This window comes from Oncorhynchus mykiss, chromosome 11, assembly GCF_013265735.2.
Source record: "Oncorhynchus mykiss isolate Arlee chromosome 11, USDA_OmykA_1.1, whole genome shotgun sequence".
Taxonomy (NCBI): domain Eukaryota; kingdom Metazoa; phylum Chordata; class Actinopteri; order Salmoniformes; family Salmonidae; genus Oncorhynchus; species Oncorhynchus mykiss.
This window is the reverse complement of record NC_048575.1, coordinates 42574808-42597283: the sequence shown is the minus strand read 5'-3', so window position 1 is coordinate 42597283 and position 22476 is coordinate 42574808. Positions and strand designations below refer to the sequence as shown.

The window sequence follows — 22476 nt, the reverse complement described above, 5'->3', positions numbered from 1 at the left end:
GATGGTGTGTTCAGGGTGATGAGCTGTGTTGATTTTACGCCAAACATAACGTTTTGCATTGTTGCCAAAAAGTTCAATTTTGGTTTCATCTGACCAGAGCACCTTCTTCCACATGTTTGGTGTGTCTCCCAGGTGGCTTGTGGCAAACTTTAAACAACACTTTTTATGGATATCTTTAAGAAATGGCTTTCTTCTTGCCACTCTTCCATGAAGGCCAGATTTGTGCAATATACGACTGATTGTTGTCCTATGGACAGAGTCTCCCACCTCAGCTGTAGATCTCTGCAGTTCATCCAGAGTGATCATGGGCCTCTTGGCTGCATCTCTGATCAGTCTACCCCTTGTATGAGCTGAAAGTTTAGAGGGACGGCCAGGTCTTGGTAGATTTTCAGTGGTCTAATACTCCTTCCATTTCAATATTATCGCTTGCACAGTGCTCCTTGGGATGTTTAAAGCTTGGGAAATCTTTTTGTATCCAAATCCGGCTTTAAACTTCTTCACAACAGTATCTCGGACCTGCCTGGTGTGTTCCTTGTTCTTCATGATGCTCTCTGCGCTTTTAAACGGACCTCTGAGACTATCACAGTGCAGGTGCATTTATACGGAGACTTGATTACACACAGGTGGATTGTATTTATCATCATTAGTCATTTAGGTCAACATTGGATCATTCAGAGATCCTCACTGAACTTCTGGAGAGAGTTTGCTGCACTGAAAGTAAAGGGGCTGAATAATTTTGCACGCCCAATTTTTCAGTTTTTGATTTGTTAAAAAAGTTTGAAATATCCAAAAAATGTCGTTCCCCTTCATGATTGTGTCCCACTAGTTGTTGATTCTTCACAAAAAAATAGTTTTATATCTTTATGTTTGAAGCCTGAAATGTGGCAAAAGGTCGCAAAGTTCAAGGGGGCGAATACTTTCGCAAGGCACTGTATCTATCTCTATGTTATAGTATCCAGAGGACTAGTGTGATGGAAGATATTGCATTAATTCAATGCTTGGTCTCTATCTGAAACTTGTTCACGGAGAATAACTGATGCTATCTATACGGATGGACGACCTCTTACGTGTTTCTGTACAGGGTGACCTCTGAATTACACTATCATGCAAGTTCGATCATCTTCTCAGGAATTCGGTCTCATTTACATTGGTCTCATCCGTCGCACAAGCTCTTAGACGCTGCGACACCCTGTGGAGATCGGTGCCTGGGAATGTTGAGGTTACTGTGAACTTGGTAACGTTTGATATGTCAATGGTGGTTTGTTTCGGGTTGAAAGGTTACACCTTCAGATGTTAGAAATGGAAATGCCTTTGTTCTCTCTCTTATCCTGTATCCAGTCCATGGAGGAAGGTTGCATGTTCTCATTTCCTAGGCCTCTGGCCTAGTGTGCATATCTTTGTTCATGCTCTGTCCTGTAAGTTAACCTTAGGATCTACGGTGCCTTTGGGAAAGTATTCAGACCCCTTGACTTTTTCCACACATTGCTACGTTACAGCCTTATTCTAAAATGGATTTTAAAAAATACTTTTTTACATCAATCTACACACAATACCCCATAATGACAAAGAGAAAACAAGTATTGTGACAAAAAACACCTTGTTTACATAAGTATTCAGACCCTTTGCTACGAGACTCAAAATTGAGCTCAGGTGCATCTTGTTTCCATTGATCATCCTTGAGATGTTTCTACAACTTGATTGGAGTTCACCTGTGGTAAATTCAATTGATTGGACTTGATTTGGAAAGGCACACACCTGTCTATATATAGGTCCCACAGCTGGCAGTGCATGACAGTGCAAAAACCAAGACATGAAGTCAAAGGAATTGTCTATAGAGCTCCGAGACAGGATTGTGTCGAGGCACAGATCTGGGAAGGGAACCAAAACATTTTTTGCAGCACTGAAGGTCCCCAAGAACAGTGGCCTCCATCATTCTTAAATGGAAGAAGGTTGGAACCACCAAGGTTCTTCCTAGAGCTGGTTGCCTGGCCAAACTGAGCAATCGGGGGACAAGGGCCTTGATCAGGGAGGTGATCAAGAACCCAATGGCCACTATGTCAGAGCTCCAGAAGTTCAACCATCTCTGCAGCACTCCACCAATATGGCCTTTATGGTAGTGGCCAAATGGATGCCACACCTCAGTAAAAGACACATGACAGCCCGGTTGGAGTTTGCCAAAGGGCACCTAAAGGACTCTGACCATGAAAAACAAGATTCTCTGGTCTGATGAAACCAAGATTGAACTCTTTGGCCTGAATGCCAAGCATCACGTCTGGAGGAAACCTGGCACCATCCCTACGGTGAAGCATGGTGATGGCAACATCATGTTGTGGAAATGTTTTTCAGTGGCAGGGACTGGGAGACTGTCAGGATCGAGGGAAGGATGAACAGAGCAACGTACAGAGAGATCCTTGATGCAGCGACACTCCCCATCCAACCTGACAGAGCTTGAGAGTATCTGCAGAGAAGAATTGGATAAACTCCCCAAATACAAGTGTGCCAAGCTTGTAGTGTCATACCCAAGAAGACTCAAGGATGTAATTACTGCCAAGGGTGCTTTAAAGTACTGAGTAAAGGGTCTGAATATTTATGTAAAAGCGATATTTTAGTTACGTTTTTAATAAATGTGCAAAAATGTCTAAACTTTTTTGCTTTGTTATTATGAGGTAGAGTGTGTAGATTGAGGGGGGGAAACCATTTAATACATGGGATACATTAATACATTTTTGAATAAGGCTGTAACGTAACAATGTGGAAAAAGTCAAGGTGTCTGAATACTTTCCAAATGCACTGCATATGCTTGGAATGCCTTGTAATGCTTGTAACTTAAGCTTTATGCCTTGAATGTGAATCCATTCATTTGACAAATTCATTAAATACACATGTATTTAGAATTCCATTCTCAGACATTTCTTCATTGTCTATTACTGTTACTCAAGCGTAGGCTCTTACATATGGCTAAAACATGTTAAAATATCATATATATATATATATATATATATATATATATATACACATACATATATACACACACACACATAATTACTGCCCATTACAATTCTAAAGACCACCTTCTGAGCATGTCTCTGCGAGTAGGCTCATTGACCATCAGGAGGACCCTCCAACCCTCGAAGGCCCCAGCCATGGCCCTGCTGGTCACCCTCTCCCTCCACACCTTTACTGGGTTAGAGGTCCCAGGGACTCCCCCCTTGGAGACAATGTCCAACTCATAGGGCCCCTCTGGCAGCCACGAACCATTCTTAACAGAGTCAAAAATATATTCTGGAGTCACGATCCATTTGCCTGACAGAGAGGGAAGAGAAACGACAAACACCACAAAATAATTAAAATGCTACTTATGAAAGGTCCATGAGAGTATTAAGCTGTGGAATCCCTAGTCTGTACAAGCTGAATTTGTCAAAGCTTGCTACCTAATACACTGTGTACAAAATATTAGGAACACCTTCCTAATATTGAGTGGCACCCCCTTTTGCCCTCAGAACAGCCTCAATTCGTAGCAGCATGGACTACAAGGTGACGAAAGCATTCCACAGGGACGCTGGCCCATGTTGACTCCAATGACTCCCACAGTTGTGTCAAGTTGGCTGGATGTTCTTTGAGTGGAGGACCATTCTTGATACACACAGGAAACTGTAGAGTGTGAAAAACCCAGCAGCGCTGCACCTGGCACCTACTACCATACCCCGTTCAAAAGCACCTAAATATTTTGTATTGCCCATTCAATAAGGGATCATAGCTTTCACCTGGCCAGTCTGTCATGGAAATTGCAAGTGTTCCTAATGTTTTGTACACTCAGTTTACTCAGTTTACACTCAGACACCTAGTAAGTGTAACGCTTACGTTCATTATCACTTACCTCCTGCACAGGCTGCCATGAACTTCTCACTCGGCAGCTCACGGGTGACAATCAGATGGGTAGTTCCGTCTTTATAAACCTGGAAGATCAACACATCTGCTTTGACTCCACCAAGGCAAACCATCTAAATAAAAGCGTGATGTTTTGGTGGCATTGAAAATATCCTACGTGGTCGGCCAACTCATTTGATATAGGCCTAGTACATAGAAAATAAAACAACGGATACCAAAGAGGTCAGCAACTAAAGTTCTAAACTGACCAGTGACCGTTCTTGCCGTGACCTTCCCGCAGAGTCGTGGCGGGGATAAAGGGATACGAACTTTGCAGCACATTGTGTGCCCCTGAGACTAGAGGCAAATGTACAGTAACTATAATAAGAGCCAATTGAGGGCAAGGATAAAATGACAGAGTCAAAAATACATCCCAACATCAGAAACCAATTAAGGTCATTTTTCAGGACTAATCACCCACTGTTCATCTTTTCCTCAATGAACTGTCTTGACAGTGACAGGTGCCATCCAGCTCTCATAATGGCTGTCTCAAAGCCTGGCCTTTGGTGCCATTTTCCTCTTATAAAAAAGGGGAGAGTGAGGGTTGAGCGGGAAAGCCCGTAGCTATGATGTCAACACTTACAGAGCCACCAATGTACTTTCCACCCAGTTGAACGATTCCATGGAGCAACTTTCCCTTCTTCTGGAGATTCTTGATCCCAGACACTTGGAACACATGCTTGGTGTCCACCATCCTGATAAAAGACAACACATGAAGACTAGTCTACTATACCTTATGGCATGCCTTGCTTGAGTAGAAATAACAGTAGAGCAAGCTAGCAAGACTGTCCTTTACTTTTGCAACAGACGTTTTCAGTGGGTATCTGAACTGCAGATACCTAGCCAGTTAACGTTAGCTAACTAGCGGAGGACGTCAATGGAATTTCAGCATGATGTAGAAACCAATAGAACGCCCGAGGGGAAGTTCATATTGCGCTTTCATTAAATCCCTGGATATGTCAGTAAGACTGGCTAGTTATCTAGTAGGTACTAGTTCGGTTAGTGTTGAACTAAAAACAATATACCGTTAACGTTAAAGTACCTTGGCATGTGCATGTGACGTCCACTCTAACGCTATCTAGCTAGCGCCAAAATTCAGACGCCATGACCAGACTTGACAGTCGATACCATTTCGCGAGCCGTCAATATTTTATTTCTCTAGACTGACATTTGATTCGTTCAACAACATGTTGCTATATTTATCGAAACTACAATTAAATCGTGCATACTGGTTAATAAACTAGCTACATATTGGACTATCACTGAGCAAAATATAGGTGTTTTCCACCCTTGTGCTAAGAAGAAAATACTCTATCTTGACAGTAAACTGCGCTAGTGGGAGGGGGGGGGGTCCACGACACATATATATTTTTAAACACACATTATTTTAACATTGCATGATTTCATTAATGAGAAGCAAATTACTAAATTATAATTTTCATAACAAATTCAATTGTGCATGGGTATCACGTCTCAAAACCGTTGAATATAAACAAAAAGATTAACTAAAATCCCTCCCTATTATACCTGAAACTTGGAGCATTCCGACCTGCGGAAGTTTTCCCTTAGTTGCTTCCGGGTGGTTGTCACAGACGCTTTTTGGATAATTCAGATTAGTTACAAATGGAGCAGATTGTAACAGATTTTCATTGACTGCAAACAAAACGCTCTGATCGAGAGGTGTGTAGCCTATCGTCTATTTATATGTATATTTCAAACGTTTTCATAGCCTTGTAGGCGTTCAAAAACGTTAATAGGTTGTGTATCCTCAGCATGCAGGATTCTTAATCGTTTTAAACTCTTTTGGCCAATGTAGAGTAACGTTAGTCTGTAATGTATCCAATTCTCTTTCTGGTATGGCTACATGGGGACCAATCAATGGGACCAATGGACAACATGACAGGCTGAGACAAGCGAAATATATGCCTCTGACTGTACCCATGGTCAGTTTATTAAATGAAGATTTAGGAGAAGAAAAAAGGTTTCATTGGGCTTTAGATGCCTATTTTCACTATATTGCCTCCTTGACTTAGGCTCATGGCTGTAGGCTACTAGATAGGGGATTTTGAAGAAGTAGCCTAATGGGATTATGATATTGATGGCTGTCTCTTGGTAACAAAGAAATGGATTAAAAGCCATCCGTACTTTATAGCTTCTAATTTGTGTTTTGTTGTATCTAAACCTCACACTTATAACAGGCAAAAGTGTATCCAGGCCGTTCTATTATTCGGCTCTGACCTCACATGTGAGCTAATAGAGAGAGGCTAAACTGTTAAAGGGTGCAATCCGGCATTAGTCCATCCATTTTTAGACTTTTAAATTGATTATAGCCATTAGTTATTGAAGAATATAACATGAAAGCCTCCTGAGCTTAGTTCAGCTGTCTTACCCCATCAGAACCCAAAATATGAGTTTGTTAAACTCAATTATTGGTTCACAATGTTGTAAAAAATAACACTGTAGGCCATAGCTTATCAAATCAAATCAAATGTTATTTGTCACATGTGCCGAATACAACAGGTGAAGGAAGACCTTACCGTGAAATGCTTACTTACAAGCCCTCTACCAACAATGCAGTTTTAAGAAAATAGAGTTAAGAAAATATTTATTAAATAAACAAAAATATATTTTTACAATTAAGTAACACAATAAAATAAGAATAATGAGGCTATCTACAGGGGTACCGGTACCGAGTCAATGTGCGGGGGTAGTTTAGTCAAGGTAATTTGTACATGTAGGTAGGGGTAAAGTGACTATGCATAGATTATAAACAGCGAGTAGCAGCAGTGTAAAAAATAAAGGGCGGGGGGGTGGTTTCAATGCAAATAGTCCGGTAGCCATTTTGATTAATTGTTCAGCAGTCTTATGGTTCGGGGTTAGAAGCTGTTAAGGAGCCTTTTGAACCAAGACTTGATGCTCCGGTACCGCTTGCCGTGCAGTAGCAGAGAGAACAGTCTATGACTTGGGTGACTGGAGTCTTTGACCATATTTTGGGCCTTTCTCTGACACCGCCTAGTTTCTAGGTCCTGGATGGCAGGAAGCTTGCCCCCGGTGATATGTACGCACTACCCTCTGCAGCGCCTTATGCTGAGCAGTTGCCATACCAGGCGGTGATGCAACCAGTCAGGATGCTCTCGATGGTGCAGCTGTCAAACTGTTTGAGGATCTGGGGACCCAATGCAAAATCTTTTCATTGTCCTGAAGGGGAAAATGCGTTGCGCCTTGAATTTGAGAGTTTTTACATTTCTCCAGACCCATCTCTCAGCTGTTCGCCAAAAAGAAAAGTGGCAGGGTGATGCTTTATTGTTGTTTGAATCCCAGATTTCCCTTTTATTAGAAGTCCTTTTATATTAATGGGCTAATGCTGTGTTTGTAACCAAGTGGAAAGATGGCCAGACTTTTTTGTGACCTAATTAATTGCCAAATGTGTCATTGTCTATCTTATGCACAGTACCAGTCAAAAGTTTGGACACACCTACTTCCAGCTTTTTTTATTTTTTATTACTATTTTCTACATTCTAGAAAAATAGTGATGACATCAAAACTATGAAATAACACATATAAAATCATGTTGTAATCCAAACAGTGTTAAACAAATCAAAATATATTTTATATTTGAGATTCTTCAAAGTAGCCGTCCTTTGCCTTGATGACATTTTTGCACACTCTTGGCATTCTCTCAACCACCTTAATGAGGTAGTCACCTGCAATTTCAATTAACAGGTGTGTCTTGTTAAAAGTTAATTTGGGGAATTTCTTTCCTTAATGCATTTGAGCCAATCAGTTGTGTTGTGACAAGGTAGTGGTGGTATACAGAATATTTGGTAAAAGACCAAGTCCATTTTATGCCGAGAACAGCTCAAATAAGCAAAGGGAAATGACAGTCCATCATTAGTTTAGACATGAAGGTCAGTCAATCAGGAACGTTTCAAGAACTTTGAAAGTTTCTTCAAGTGCAGTCGCAGAAACCATCAAGCGCTATGATGAAACTGACTCTCATGAGGACCGCCACAGAAAAGGAAGACCCAGAGTAACCTCTGCTGCAGAGGATTAGTTCATTAATGTTAACTGCACCTCAGATTGCAGCCCAAATAAATGCGTTCAGGCAACAGACACATCTCAACATCAACTATTCATGGGAAACGCCGTGAATCAGGCCTTCATGGTCGAATTGCTGCAAAGAAACCACTACTAAAGGACCCCAATAATAAGAAGAGACTTGCTTGAGCCAAGAAACATGAGCAATGGACAGTGGAAATCTATCCTTTGGTCTGATGAGTCCAAATTTGAGATTTTTGCTTCCAACCACTGTGTCTTTGTGAAACTCAGAGGTGAATGGATGATCTCTGCATGTGTGATTCCCACCGTGAAGCATGGAGGAGGAGGTGTGATGGTGTGGGGAGGCTTTGCTGTCTTTGATTTATTTAGAATTCAAGGCACACTTAACCAGCATGGCTACCACAGCATTCTGCAGCAATACGCTATCTCGTCTGGTTTGCTCTTAGTGAGACTATCATTTGTTTTTCAACAGGACAATGACCCAAAACACACCTCCAGGCTGTGTAAGGGCTATTTGATCAAGGAGAGTGATGAAGTTCTGCATCAGATGACCTGGCTTCCACAATCACCCGATCTCAACCCAATTGATATGGTTTGTGATGAGTTGGACCGCGGAGTGAAAGAAAAGCAGCCAACAAGTGCTCAACATATGTGTGAACTCCTTCAAGACTGTTGGAAAAGCATTCCTCATGATGCTGGTTGAGAGAATGCCAAGAGTGTGCAAAGCTGTCATCAGGGCAAATAAAGGGTGGCTACTTTGAATGATTCCATATGTGTTATTTCATAGTTTTAATGTCTTCACTATTATTCTACAAAGAAAAAACATTGAATGAGTAGGTGTGTCTAATTTGGACTGGTACTGTATATTTTTCAAATAATGACTCTCTGGGATAAAGTAACATGTCTCACAACCAAGAGGCAGGGCGGGAAGGCACTTCACAACAGTGTTTCAGGTGAAGCCAGGTGTTTGATTTACAGCAAGGTGATAGCGGTAGGCAGTTCAGAACACCTTCCTAATACTGAGTGTTCATTTTGTTCTTCATGGCATGGTGAATATCTAGCTTGTGCTTCACCTGTGAAGAACAATGAACGGTGGAAAGAGACCCAGTACACTGCATTGTGTGCTAGCATGTGAATTATTTGAGAACTTTTATATGACTGGCCTGGGTGACACATCGTATTCTGTTTCAGGAAGATTTTTACAACAATGTGCAGAAATGCACGTTGGTGCCAATGGAGCAGAAGGGAACTTGGAAACTAAAGTCTCTGAGATTGGTCTCAAGCCTGTTGATACTTTTTTCTTATGAATTTTGAAAGGGTCACAGCACCAATGTCTGTCTAATTGATGAAATGTATTGTCCATGATCGTCTTATCTTTCAAACTTTTTTCTAGTGACCCCAGAGGTTCTTCTTCTATGTTATTATGGTGGTCCGCAAACATATATTAGAGGTGCATGCTGCCACCCACTGTGCGGGGTAGTATACAATATATATTTTTAAGTATATTGTTCTCAAATAATTAACAAAAGACAAAAATCAATGTAATCCTTTAGTCAGATTCAAATGTCAATGAAGTTGGCAGTGAAGTCCTGGAGAGCCAAGAACCTTTCAGCCGCAGATACAATTATGGCCAGTTGGGGAAGTAGACCTAGACTTGGCGCTCAGGTACCACTTGCCGTGCGGTAGCAAAGAGAACAGTCTATGACTTGGGTGACTGGAGTCTTTGACAATTTTTTGGGCCTTCGTCTGACACCGCCTAGTATATAGGTCCTGGATGTCAGAAAGCTTGGCCCCAGTGATGTACTGGGCAGTACGCACTACTCTCTGTAGCGCCTTACGGTCAGATGCCGAGCAGTTGCCATTCCAGGCTGTGATGCAACCAATCAGGATGCTCTTGATTGTTCAGCAGTATACATTTTTGAGGATCTGGAGACCCATGCCAACAATTTTTTGTCTCCTGAGGGGGGAAAAGGTTTTGTCGTGCCTTCTTCACAACTGTTTTGGTGTGTTTGGACCATGATAGTTCGTTGGTGATGTGTACACCACGGAACTTGAAACTCTCGACTCGCTCCACTTCAGCCCTGTTGATGTTGATGGAGACCTGGTCGGGCCCTCCTTTTCCTATAGTCCATGATCAGCTCCTTTGTCTTGCTCATATTGAGGGAGAGGATGTTGTCCTGGCACCACACTGCCAGGTCTCTGACCTCCTCCCTATAGGCTGCCTCATCATTGTCAGTGATCTGGCCTACCACTATTGTGTCATCAGCAAACTTAATGATGGTGTTGGAGTCGTGCTTGGCCATGCAGTCATGGGTGAACAGGGAGTACAAGAGGGGACTACGCACACACCCCGAAAGGGCCCCGGTGTTGAGGATCAGCATGGCAGATGTGTTGTTGACTACCCTTACCACCTGGGGACGACCCATCAGGAAGTCCAGGATCCAGTTGCAGAGGGAGCTGTTTAGTCCCAGGGTCCTAAGCTTAGTGATGAGCTTTGTGGGCACTATGGTGTTGAACGCTGAGCTGTAGTCAATAAACAGCATTCTCACATAGATGTTCCTTTTGTCCAGGTGGAAATGGGCAGTGTGGACTGCGAATGAGATTGCGTCATCTGTTGATCTGTTGGGGTGGTATGCGAATTGGGGTTGGTCTAGGGTTTCTGGCATGATGTGAGCCATGACCAGCCTTTCAAAGCACTTCATGGCTACCAACGTGAGTGCTATGGGGCGGTAATCATTTAGGCCAGGTTACTTTTGCTTTCTTGGGCACAATGACTATGGTGGTCAGTTTGAAACATGCAGGCATTACAGAATCAGTCAGGGAGAGGTTGAACATTACAGGGAAGACTCTTTCCAGTTGATCCGGGCATGCTTTGAGTACCTTTCCTGCTAATCCGTCTGGCCCCACGGCTTTGTGAATTTTGTCCTGTTTAATTAAAGGTCTTGCTCACATCGGCTACGGAGAGAATGATCACACAGTCGTCCAGAACAGCTGACGTTCTCATGCATGCTTCAGTGTTGCTTGCCTCAAAACGAACATAAAAGGCATTTACCTCGTCTGGTATGTTCGCGTCACTGGGCAGCTGGCGACTGGGTTTCCCTTTGTAGTCCATAATAGTTTTCAAGCCCTGCCACATCCAATGAGCATCAGAACCGGTGTAGTAGGATTCAATCAATCTGGTTGGGGTATGTATGTACGTACGTACGTATGGTCACTGTGGGGACAACGTTGTTGATTCACTTATTGATGATGCCGGTGACAGAGGTGGTATATTCCTCAATGCCATTGGATGAATCCTGGAACATGTTCCAGTCTGTGCTAGCAAAAGAGTCCTGTAGCGTAGCATCCGCATCTGACCACTTCCGTATTGAGCGAATCACTGGTACTTCCTGCTTTAGTTTTTGCTTGTAAGAAGGAATCAGGAGGATATAATTATGGTCAGATTTGCCAAATGGAGGGTGAGGGAGAGCTTTGTATGCATCTCTGTGTGGAGTAAAGATGGTCTAGAGTTTTCCCCCCCTCTGTTTGCACATGTGACATGCTGGTAGAAATGAGGAAAAACAGATTTAAGTTAACCTGCATTAAAGTCCTCGGCCACTAGGAGCGCCGCTTCTGGGTGATCATTTTCTTTGATCATACCAACTCACATCTCTCTAAAATACTTCAGAGTATGACACTCTTAATCAGTGTAATGGCATTCGCAAGCTAAATTTTCAGCACAGAGCCAAATAACCCATCAAATCCATCAACTCAAAAAAATACAGAAGTCTTATATTTATATTCTCAAATAACAAACAAGGAGAACTATACCCCTGTGCCAAACTTGGCCCCTCGACTCAAGGCACTCGGGCACCCGAGTGGCGCAGCGGTCTAATGCACTGCACCTCAGTGCTAGAGGTGTCACTAAAGACTCTTGTTCTATTTCAGGCTGTATCACAGCCTAACCCCTAAACGGGTTAGAGTTTGGCCGGGAGAGGCCGTCATTGTAAATAATAATTTGTTCTTAACTGACTTGCCTAGTTAAATAAAGGTTAAATAATAAAACAATTTAAAAAATTAGTGCAAACAATCCAGGATGCCCCTACCCCAACACTAACCATAACCTGTCCATAGCGTGATTTAAGCTGCTTCTCCAAAGACTGATTTTAATTCCATTTAGCCTACTTTGATGCTATGTAATAGCAGCCTACAAATAGGCCTACTTAGATATTTCCACAGCATATAGGTAACGTTTAAGCATACATTCAGTAGTAGGTCGACAAACGAATGAATGCAAGGGAGAAATAATGGGGAACATGAATCAACTCAATTTCAAACGGTATTTTGAGGCCTTGTGAAGCACAGTTACAGTGTTTTCATAGCTGCTTCTGAGAACACATTAGATCATTTTCTGAAATGTTTTGATGTCAAAATATGTACGTGTTTAATTTATTGTTTCTTTAAAAGAGGATGTTAGGTGCCCTCTTTTAAACAGTGTTGACTTTAACTTGACATGCTTTAAGTGGCTTTAAAATGCCAGCCTGGGGACGAGCTGCTAAATATTTCAGAACAATCTCTAACTGGGATTGTGTGAGAGGAGACTGCTACTGTAGATTCTCTCTGAGTGCTCTGAGTATACGTCTGCCCCAGTCAACCCAGTGGCAGCAGTCAAAAATACACTGGGGCTCCTCAACATCTGCTTTCAAAATAGATAATGACAACACAAAATATATCTACTGCTTCTGCTGCTAATGAGGCCCTGTGTGGTGACAATGTGAACCTGACACTCTCCCTTAACTCTCACGTGTACCACACACACGCGCGCACACACATGGGCGTTGATGCACATCCTGTGTGACACACTATCATCACCAGCCTCCGCCACACACGCTCTCTCCCATATAATTACACCGTCGAGTTCCTTAATCCGCCGATTGAAAACCTACACGTCTCCAGAAGTCTCTCTATATACTCCCTCCCAGACAGAGTGTGCGGATGATGATGTGGGGAAGGAGAGGGGGTGAGGGGAGGATGAGGGAGGGAGGGAATAATCAAGTACAAGCTTAACTGCAGAGACTGTCAAGTGAAGAAAATAATATTTGTCCAGCTGGACAGGCCTCCCTTTGTGCGGGCTAAATGAATGTTGAGCTTTCTGTCTGGCGTGTCAGGGTGGTAGGCCTACGTACGGCAGGCTGTTTGGACTTTGACAGGGATTATTAAAATCACAGCAGATGAAGGGGAGAGGAGTGTGAGAAAGCCAAATTGACACTGACACTCTCCATTACATTCCATTTGACTCATGATGACGGTGTTGATATGGGCCGAGCCCCGCCAGCGCATGATTGGCTGTTCGAGGATGTGTTAAGCACCAAGGGGGCGTCAATACTGAGGTGAACCGAGATGGATTGTTTATTTAAAGCCTGCAGTGAAGAATCCCCTTTCTTGTTAGTTATTTATTTACCTAGTTTTTTAAAAACGTTAACTGGTTGTAGTGTCACTGTCTGATAATACTTAGAAGCTATGCATTTTGATCAGGGGTCCTCCTACTGTAAGTGGAACAGAGGAAAGCGATGAGGTGGAACATATTTAAGTTGCCTCTTGTTTCAGGTGCAGTTGATTTACGTCTCCTGATAACAATCTTGTTTGAGGAGAAATCAAATTACCGTGTGTGTGTGTGTGTGTGTGTGTGTGTGTGTGTGTGTGTGTGTGTGTGTGTGTGTGTGTGTGTGTGTGTGTGTGTGTGTGTGTGTGTGTGCGCGTGTGTTTGGAGGGGGTCCATCCATGGTCTATTTGATCAAATATCTTTGAATGTGATGGCTTCATTTTGTTACATTCATTATTTACTGTATGCATAATGCATTCAATAAGAGCTAAACAAGAGACCTATTGATTTTTTTTCTCCACGAAAAACATCCATTGAACCAAAGCCTTTTTAGTCTGTGATACTGACAACGTCTTGTTTGTTGTTTTTGTGAGAAAATACATTTTCCATTATTCTCCGTTCGTTCTCACTCTCCTTCTTCTCTCTCGCTGTGCCCCAGGCAGGATGGAATGGCAGGGGGACCTTCCACAGGATCATGCCTTTGTAGAGCTCCTGCTTCCTGGGCTTCCCAGCGAGCTGGATATCCAACAGCTGCTCCGAGACACAGAGGACAAACTCAAACTCAATGCCTGCAGGTCAGTGTCTCTCAGGACCACCATAACTAGGACCCAGAGTTTGTCCACGGCCGGTATATACACCAAGTGTTCCAGAGTAGGAGTGCTGATCTAGGATCAGATCCCCCCTTCTTATTCATTATGATTCAAAAGGCTTATAAAACTTATACTAGAGCATCACTCCGACTCTGAGATGCTTTTGAATGCGGACTCTGGTCAGGTCATGTGCCCAGGTACGACTCCTGGCACAAGGGATTCTATGGGAATGTGAGCACAGTCAGCGAAGGCTCTATGCTTTATCTTGGCCAAGTCGCAGTTGCAAATGAGAACTTGTTCTCAACTAGCCTACCTGGTTAAATAAAGGTAAAATTAAAAAAACGTCAAGCATTTGGAAATTGCTCCCAAGGATGAACAAGGACGCACTGAGTTTGAACGTAGGCCTTGAAATACATCCGCAGGTACACCTCCAATTGACTCAAATTATGTAAATTAGCGTATCAGAAGCTTCTAAAGCCATGACATAATTTTCTGGAATTTTCCAAGCTGTTTAAAGGCACAGTCAACTTAGTGTATGTAAAGTTCTAACCATCTGGAATTGTGATACAGTGAATTATAAATTATATAATCTGTCTAAACAATTGTTGGAAACATTACTTCTGTCATGCACAAAGTAGATGTCCTAACCGACTTGCCAAAACTATAGTTTGTTAACAAGAAATTTGTGGAGTGGTTGAAAAATAAGTTTTAATGACTCCTACCTAAGTGTACGTAAACTTCCGACTTCAACTGTGTATATTTGGGGGGGGGCTTGCCTGTTTTGCATGTTATTTTGGCATTAATACGAGTCACAAATCAGTTTGCAAACAATATAAAAAAACTCCCTAACTCTCCCTACCAATTTCGTCGCTACAACTCCAGTACGGGCTCGGGAGAAACGAAGGTCGAAAGTCATGCGTCCTCCGAAACACAAGCCAACCAAGCCGCACTGCTTCTTAATACAGCGCGCATCCAACCCGGAAGCCAACCGCACCGATGTGTCGGAGGAAACACAGTGCACCTGGCAACCTTGGTTAGCGTGGACTGCGCCGGGCCCGCCACAGGAGTCGCTGGTGCGCAATGAGACAAGGATATCCCTACCGGCCAAACCTCTGCCCATAACAGCTAGTTTGGATTTTGACAGGGATTATCAGTGTTCCCCTGCATTCAGACCACTTCCAGACAGTCCTAGCAAAAGTCTTGCTTTAGAAATTGCTCTTGCGAACAAGCAATTTTTGTAATGTACTTAATTGTTACCCAGAAATTATTTGATAATGAGATAAAAACAGCTGCATTGGGCCTTTAACATTTAGAAGACTCTACAACATGGTCTGGCCTCTGTTGTAAGTTTAATATTTTAGCACGTTGTTAAAGATAACTGCTGAAACCATTTGTGTGTGTGTGTGTGTGTGTGTGTGTGTGTGTGTGTGTGTGTGTGTGTGTGTGTGTGTGTGTGTGTGCGTGCGTGCGTGCGTGCGTGCGTGCGTGCGTGCGCATGCGTGCGTGCGTGCATACGTGTGCGTGTGTTCTGTTACTAATGAGCATTCCTAGCCGTTGCCAAGTATCTGTCGGAAACATCCGTGTGGGTTTACAGTTATTAAAGCTTCATTTGAGAAGTGAATGGTTGATTAAGATGCTCGTTGTTTACATTTTGATCTTTTGTGAGCTTGAAGAAGTCAATTATCTTTGAAAGCATCACGGAAGCAGAGCCCTCAAGCTTTGGAAGATTCACTAATCTCAATTTACCATTTACAATGAAGAGCTCTTCTCCAACCTATGTGAAAGAACATGCTTTTACAGCAACATTGCAGATTAAGAGCCTTTGATTGTCTGTCTGCCTCTTTTGTCCGTACTCCATCCGTTTGTATTCCGTTATGATAGAGCATGATAACATTATTCACTTATAGTAAAGGAGTGAATCTTAAGATATGTGCCCAGACTGAATTTTATGTAAATCTTGCATAGACAGTTGAAGCATATCCCGTTTTAGGATTTATACATCAAAGGGAACATTACACCTGCTTTTCCAACCAGTTACCACTGACTCATTTTGAGGTGTGTGAAAGCCACTTTGATGAGAACTTCTGCTCCAATACTACATTCTTAACCCCCCCCCCTCCCACATGAGATGGCTAGACAGGCCACCCGATTCTATGTCTGTCTCTCTCTTTCGTTCGTTCTCTCTCTCTTTGAAAATACCACACTAGGCTCTCAATATTTTGATGGCACATATTGAGGGAGGGAGAGAGGAACCAGAGGAGACCGGGCATAGTGAAGGAGGGAGGGAGGGGGAGGAGGAGGAGAGAGAGAAATCTATATTTCAGCTCTTTTATCCTTTGTGCTGCTGTGAGGGCGAGGATAGATGATGAGGGACAGGCTAAATGTGGCGGCTGAACAAAGCCTCTCACTCTGGTACCATTAGCGTTTGCGTCTCATCCCCCCCTTTTCTCGCCCTCTTTTTGGGGGGAAAATGGGAACAAAATAATTGAAGATTCCACATCTTGAAACGAAAACCCTTGGGTAGGTAATTCAAGGCTTATTACTGAAGGCCAAGGCATTTTTCTTCCTTCTAAGCATTAAAGGGTTATTTTGTGTTCCTGTGGATATGGGAGAGGGATAACCATTATGAGAACAAAGGGACAGATAATGGGGAATTGGGCAAAGAATCTGGCGATCCCCACTCAGTCTGCACCTCCGGTCAGTCAGCCTTGGGCTCATCTCAGCCCATTTGGGGACTAGGAGACAGATGCTGGCAAGGCTCCTCTCTTACAGTACTTCAACCAAGGTCAGCCTCTGTCACACACAGAGGCAGTCGCACACGTACACACACACGTACACACACACCTGCTGCCTAATCCATTTATCAGTGTCTGGGACAAATTATGGAAGAGGAGGAGAGTGAAGGGAATCGGGACGATGAGGAGAGAGAGGGAGAGGGAGAGGGAGGGAGAGAGATAAAGATAAAGAGAGATAAAGAGAAAGAGTGAGCTCCCACTGCCCACTCCCGTAAAGGAAGGCTTCAACCTATTTGTGGGTCAGACTGGCTGGCCTGCTCCCAGCTCTCAGATGTCAGAGATTTGCCTAAGAGCTGCTCCCTAATTGAAGGAGATTAAGATAGGCTGACAACGGGGCCCGGCTCCCCAAATTGAAATGCTGTAATCCATTAGGTTTCATCAAATGGTACACTTCAGGAGGCCAGCAGAAAAAGTCCTCTAATGAAGTGTCAGCGCAGGCCAAGGGACTGCAGACACTGCTGTCGCCTTTCTGCAAGGCAGGGAAATGGCTTACACTAGACGCCTGCCAACATTTCTCATAGTTATATCTGCCGTGTGTGTGAGTGCGTGTGCTTGCATGTACCTTAAACATGTATTTGTGTATATCAAACATGTACGTTTGTGTGTATGCGAGTGTGTGGCAGTGTGTGTGTGTGTGCCTGCGGTCTCTGGCAAGGTTGAGGGCACTAAGAGGGCCACGGGCAGGGCGAAGGGGGATCCGTTTCAGGCTGTTCATTGAACCCCATTCCCTCTTGTTTCCGTGTAGAATGGGGCCTTTTGATGGGGCAGATATTTGGTTCCCAGGCGGCCGGTCCAGTTTGGAGCTAGGGCTTATTTGAAAGGGATCGCTTCCAGCCCCCTCTCTGCTTTCCTCTCCCCGGAGTCTGACAGACAGCCCCGCAGCCCACCCACACTAAATTAATTCTGACAAGGAACTTAAGATAACGTCAATGCGCTGACTAATCACAGGATTGGGTTTCTGTAAGTCACAGAGCTGTGAAATGTGCCATCTAACAAAAGCCCTCCAATCGCTCCTTTCTTTCGGGTGAGAGGGTGGGGACGGAGTGGTGGTGGTGGTGTGCCCAGGCTGTCTTGTAGGGTATTGCTATAGCCCAATCTGAAAAACAATTCTGTTTCGTTGGGGGATGTGAGAAGGGGTAAGGAGGTGGGGAGTGATATGATTGACATGTTTGTCGAGAGACTTTAAAGGAACTTCTCCTCCACTCATCTCCCAGCCTTTTGTTTAGCTTTAACTATGTGGTTCTTTTCACCTCTGGTCTGTCCATTGTTCACTTTCACTTGGAGAATTGACTGGTGTTTTCTTGTGTCAAACTGCTGTCTTTCTCCTCCCTTCTCTATCTCTCGCTGCATTAGCTGTCTAGCTCTGCAGCTTCTGAGCTCTGTGCGGTGAAAGTCATTGTGGTTGAGGCTAATCCGGTAGAGTTGATTAATCTCCAGATTAGTTCCCACACCTCAGGTCTAAAGGTGAGACATTGTGAGGTGCATTGTGGGGGGGGGGGGGGGGGGGGGGGGGTGGCGGCACACAGACATTCAATCAAACTGTAAATCCTACAGTGGACCTTCAAAGCTGAGATGAGCAGAAAAGATGAGATGAGAGAGAGAAGTAGAGGTGGGATATAAAAGTGTGTACTGTATGTGCATGCACGCGTGACTGTGTATGGCCGTATGTGTTCACCCGCGCACGCGTGTCTTTCTATACAAAGAGGTAAAATGAGAGGTGTATGCTGTAAAATGGTGTGTTTTGATGGTGTTGAGAGGCAGGCTGACGGACCAGATGGATGCTCATTTAAGACCTGCTGTCTGAGTAAAGTCCTGGGGTGGAGCCCAGATCACACATCCACGTTTATGACTAACATTAAATAGACTGCCTCTATCTGCCTCGCCTGTACACATTTTAACATGAAGATATGTGGGCTAAAACAAATGTCAGCTTGGCTTGATTTGATTGGTAGAGTGGAGCTAGTGATTTCTTGTTTTGTGCTATATTGGTTCATTTGGAGAAAAACATTGAGCTATATTCATTTGTGTGCGCGAACACAATTCAAACAATGCATATGTACTCAATACATAACGATGCACAAGAAAACCTTTCTCTGCATTAATGGGATACCGTTCTTGAACACTGTGACATCCAAGGTAAGGGCATAGAAGTTATTCATTCGAAACAAACAGCAATTGAAAAAATACAGTGCCGTGCAAAATTATTCAGCCCCTTTACTTTCAGTGCAGCAAACTCTCTCCAGAAGTTCAGTGAGGATCTCTGAATGATCCAATGTTGACCTAAATGACTAATGATGATAAATACAATCCACCTGTGTGTAATCAAGTCTCCGTATAAATGCACCTGCACTGTGATAGTCTCAGAGGTCCGTTAAAAGCGCAGAGAGCATCATGAAGAACAAGGAACACACCAGGCAGGTCCGAGATTCTGTTGTGAAGAAGTTTAAAGCCGGATTTGGATACAAAAAGATTTCCCAAGCTTTAAACATCCCAAGGAGCACTGTGCAAGCGATAATATTGAAATGGAAGGAGTATTAGACCACTGTAAATCTACCAAGACCTGGCCGTCCCTCTAAACTTTCAGCTCATACAAGGAGAAGACTGATCAGAGATGCAGCCAAGAGGCCCATGATCACTCTGGATGAACTGCAGAGATCTACAGCTGAGGTGGGAGACTCTGTCCATAGGACAACAATCAGTCGTATATTGCACAAATCTGGCCGTTATGGAAGAGTGGCAAGAAGAAAGCCACTTCTTAAAGATATCCATAAAAAGTGTTGTTTAAAGTTTGCCACAAGCCACCTGGGAGACACACCAAACATGTGGAAGAAGGTGCTCTGGTCAGATGAAACCAAAATTGAACTTTTTGGCAACAATTCAAAATGTTATGTTTTGCGTAAAAGCAACACAGCTGAACACACCATCCCCACTGTCAAACATGGTGGTGGCAGCATCATGGTTTGGGCCTGCTTTTCTTCAGCAGGGACAGGGAAGATGGTTAAAATTGATGGGAAGATGGATGGAGCCAAATACAGGACCATTCTGGAAGAAAACCTGATGGAGTCTGCAAAAGACCTGAGACTGGGACGGAGATTTGTCTTCCAACAAGACAATGATCCAAAACATAAAGCAAAATCTACAATGGAATGGTTCAAAAATAAACATATCCAGGTGTTAGAATGGCCAAGTCAAAGTCCAGACCTGAATCCAATCGAGAATCTGTGGAAAGAACTGAAAACTGCTGTTCACAAATGCTCTCCATCCAACCTCACTGAGCTCGAGCTGTTTTGCAAGGAGGAATGGGAAAAAATGTCAGTCTCTCGATGTGCAAAACTGATAGAGACATACCCCAAGCGACTTACAGCTGTAATCGCAGCAAAAGGTGGCGCTAAAAAGTATTAACTTAAGGGGGCTGAATAATTTTGCACGCCCAATTTTTCAGTTTTTGATTTGTTAAAAAAGTTTTAAATATCCAATAAATGTCGTTCCACTTCATGATTGTGTCCCACTTGTTGTTGATTCTTCACAAAAAAATACAGTTTTATATCTTCATGTTTGAAGCCTGAAATGTGGCAAAAGGTCGCAAAGTTCAAGGGGGCCGAATACTTTCGCAAGGCACTGTACATTGATTTTAGGTGGGGGGGCTGTTGCGACTGTTGCGTTCATTTTACAGACAGCATTGTCAGCGTTTCTCACACAAGCCGTTAGCGGTGGGAGCTAGTTGGAGCTAGCGCTGTTTTACAGCTAGCGCTTGACTATCGTTGTGGAAGAGTGTGTGTTCCCTCCAACAACACCTGTCACCACTTGGATGTCCTCTGTGGTGTCACAGACACACCACACCACTCCCCTGGCGTGTTCTGGCTTTCTGTCAGTCAGCAAATGCAGCATCAAATTGAAATAAGTAGACTGCCTATACATACAGCGTCGTCTAGCCAACTGAAACCACGTGTGCTGGATTCAATCGGCAGCCATTTGGATACAGATTGGTGGTCTATAACGTTTTATGCCCCACATTTTCCCTCTGAAATGAAAGTGTGTCACGTTGAATGGTTATTTAATGTGTCGTCATTGGGAGACATCTGGATGTGTGTATCGCCGACTCGCAGGGGGCAGGAGGAGCTTTATAGACCCAGAGTGGTGAATGAGCTGGGTGTTAGTAAATGAAACTGTTTCCTTTTCCCTCTCTCTCTCTCTCTCTCTCTTCTCTCTCTCTCCCCTCTCTCTCTCTCTCTCTCTCTCTCTCTCTCTCTCCATCTCTCTTTCTCTGTCTCTCCCTTCTCTCTCTCTTTCTCACTCTCTCTCTCTCTCTCTCTCTCTCTCTCTCACTCTCTCTCTCTCTCTCACTCTCTCTCTCACACACGCACAGACGAGTGCTAGCATTGATTTTCATGGACACGACTAAACATGTTGAGCCTGCGAATGTCATATCTAATCTGTCACATTATCAAAGCTAAAATAACCCCCCACCCTGCAGGATTAACGACTCAACTAGGCCCTGTCTACCCAATGGCAGTTCCGTTATTTCTTGGCCCTAATCCCTACAGATCTGATAGATGCCGCTCTGCCTTACCACTGAGCTAGTATACAGCTGTCCCTTAAATTCAACAGTGAGGGCCTTATAGAAGAGTGGGCTATCCCCTGCAACCCGGCGCCTCTTCAGGATCGTCCAGGCCACAGCTTCAACTTTAGAGCACTATGGGGTGCTCTCTCTCGGGTTGGCTTAGCCCAGAATCATCTCCTCCTACGACGTCTACCAATGCGCTCAGCACCTATAGCTGTGTCTCAGATTAGGTTATTTTATACTAGTCACTCGAGTCCCCAATAGACTAATTAACCAGATGCGAAAAAATCCTCAACGAATCAAGTCTACTTCAGAAACCCACAGTAGAAGAGAGACTCTTTGATGACACAGGGTTACAGAACAATAAAGCAGGTTCATTCAAAATTCCAGAAACAGGCATAAAAAAATCCCAGATCAATCAACCAATCACAAATGATAAGCAAGAAAATGATAAGCAAAAATGTACAGTAAATGAAATTGATAGACAACCTTCAGCGCCCTTTACTAAACCTCTTTTGGGGTGTGCCAATAAAATATAATATATACATTTTTTAACCTTCTACAACTCTATAAACAGTTTGTTGGCTCCCCCCTCAGGATGATAAGTCCCTCAGATGGCGTCTAAAACTTGAACAACTACTTCACTACAGACCCTGGTTCGGTTCCAGGCTGTATCACAACCGGCCATGATTGGGAGTCCCATAGGGCAGCGCACAATTGGCCCAGCTTCGTCTGGGGTTAGGGTTTGGTCGGGGTAGGCCGTAATTGTAAAATAGAATGTTCTTAACTGATTTGCCTAGTTAAATAAAGGTTATATAATTTAAATCCAGCAGTCGACAGGTTCTTCTAGCAAGCTCAGAGATTTTTTCCCCGTCCAATAAATCCTAGCTCTTTTATTCCCTCCATTTTCCTTTCTGCTCACTCATTGTAGTTAACACCTACCCTAATGGCGTATCTAGTAGT

The 22476-nt window shown here is 43.5% G+C and overlaps 2 protein-coding genes across 5 annotated transcripts in view; one reads left to right on the top strand and one right to left on the bottom strand.

Annotated features, from left to right (window-relative positions):
- slf1 (SMC5-SMC6 complex localization factor 1) overlaps positions 1 to 5276 on the bottom strand; it is a 37724-nt gene extending 32448 nt beyond the window's left edge. The window contains exons 1-4 of one of the 3 annotated variants that reach the window (XM_021620908.2): positions 4970 to 5276; positions 4511 to 4622; positions 3878 to 3956; positions 3072 to 3303 (exon numbers count right to left, since the gene is read on the bottom strand). In XM_021620908.2, coding sequence (XP_021476583.2) covers positions 3072 to 3303; positions 3878 to 3956; positions 4511 to 4622; positions 4970 to 4983 — 437 coding nt within the window. In that variant the 5' untranslated portion in view covers positions 4984 to 5276. Of the gene's footprint in view, positions 1 to 3071; positions 3304 to 3877; positions 3957 to 4510; positions 4623 to 4723; positions 4922 to 4969 lie in introns of those variants that run through there. The other 2 variants (XM_021620907.2, XM_036935492.1) reach the window with 2 other exon arrangements.
- A 225-nt stretch (positions 5277 to 5501) lies between these two features.
- kiaa0825 (KIAA0825 ortholog) overlaps positions 5502 to 22476 on the top strand; it is a 166308-nt gene continuing 149333 nt past the window's right edge. For both annotated transcript variants that reach the window (XM_021620901.2, XM_036935490.1), the window contains exons 1-2: positions 5502 to 5607; positions 14007 to 14142. In XM_021620901.2, coding sequence (XP_021476576.2) covers positions 14012 to 14142 — 131 coding nt within the window. In that variant the 5' untranslated portion in view covers positions 5502 to 5607; positions 14007 to 14011. The remainder of the gene's footprint in view (positions 5608 to 14006; positions 14143 to 22476) is intronic.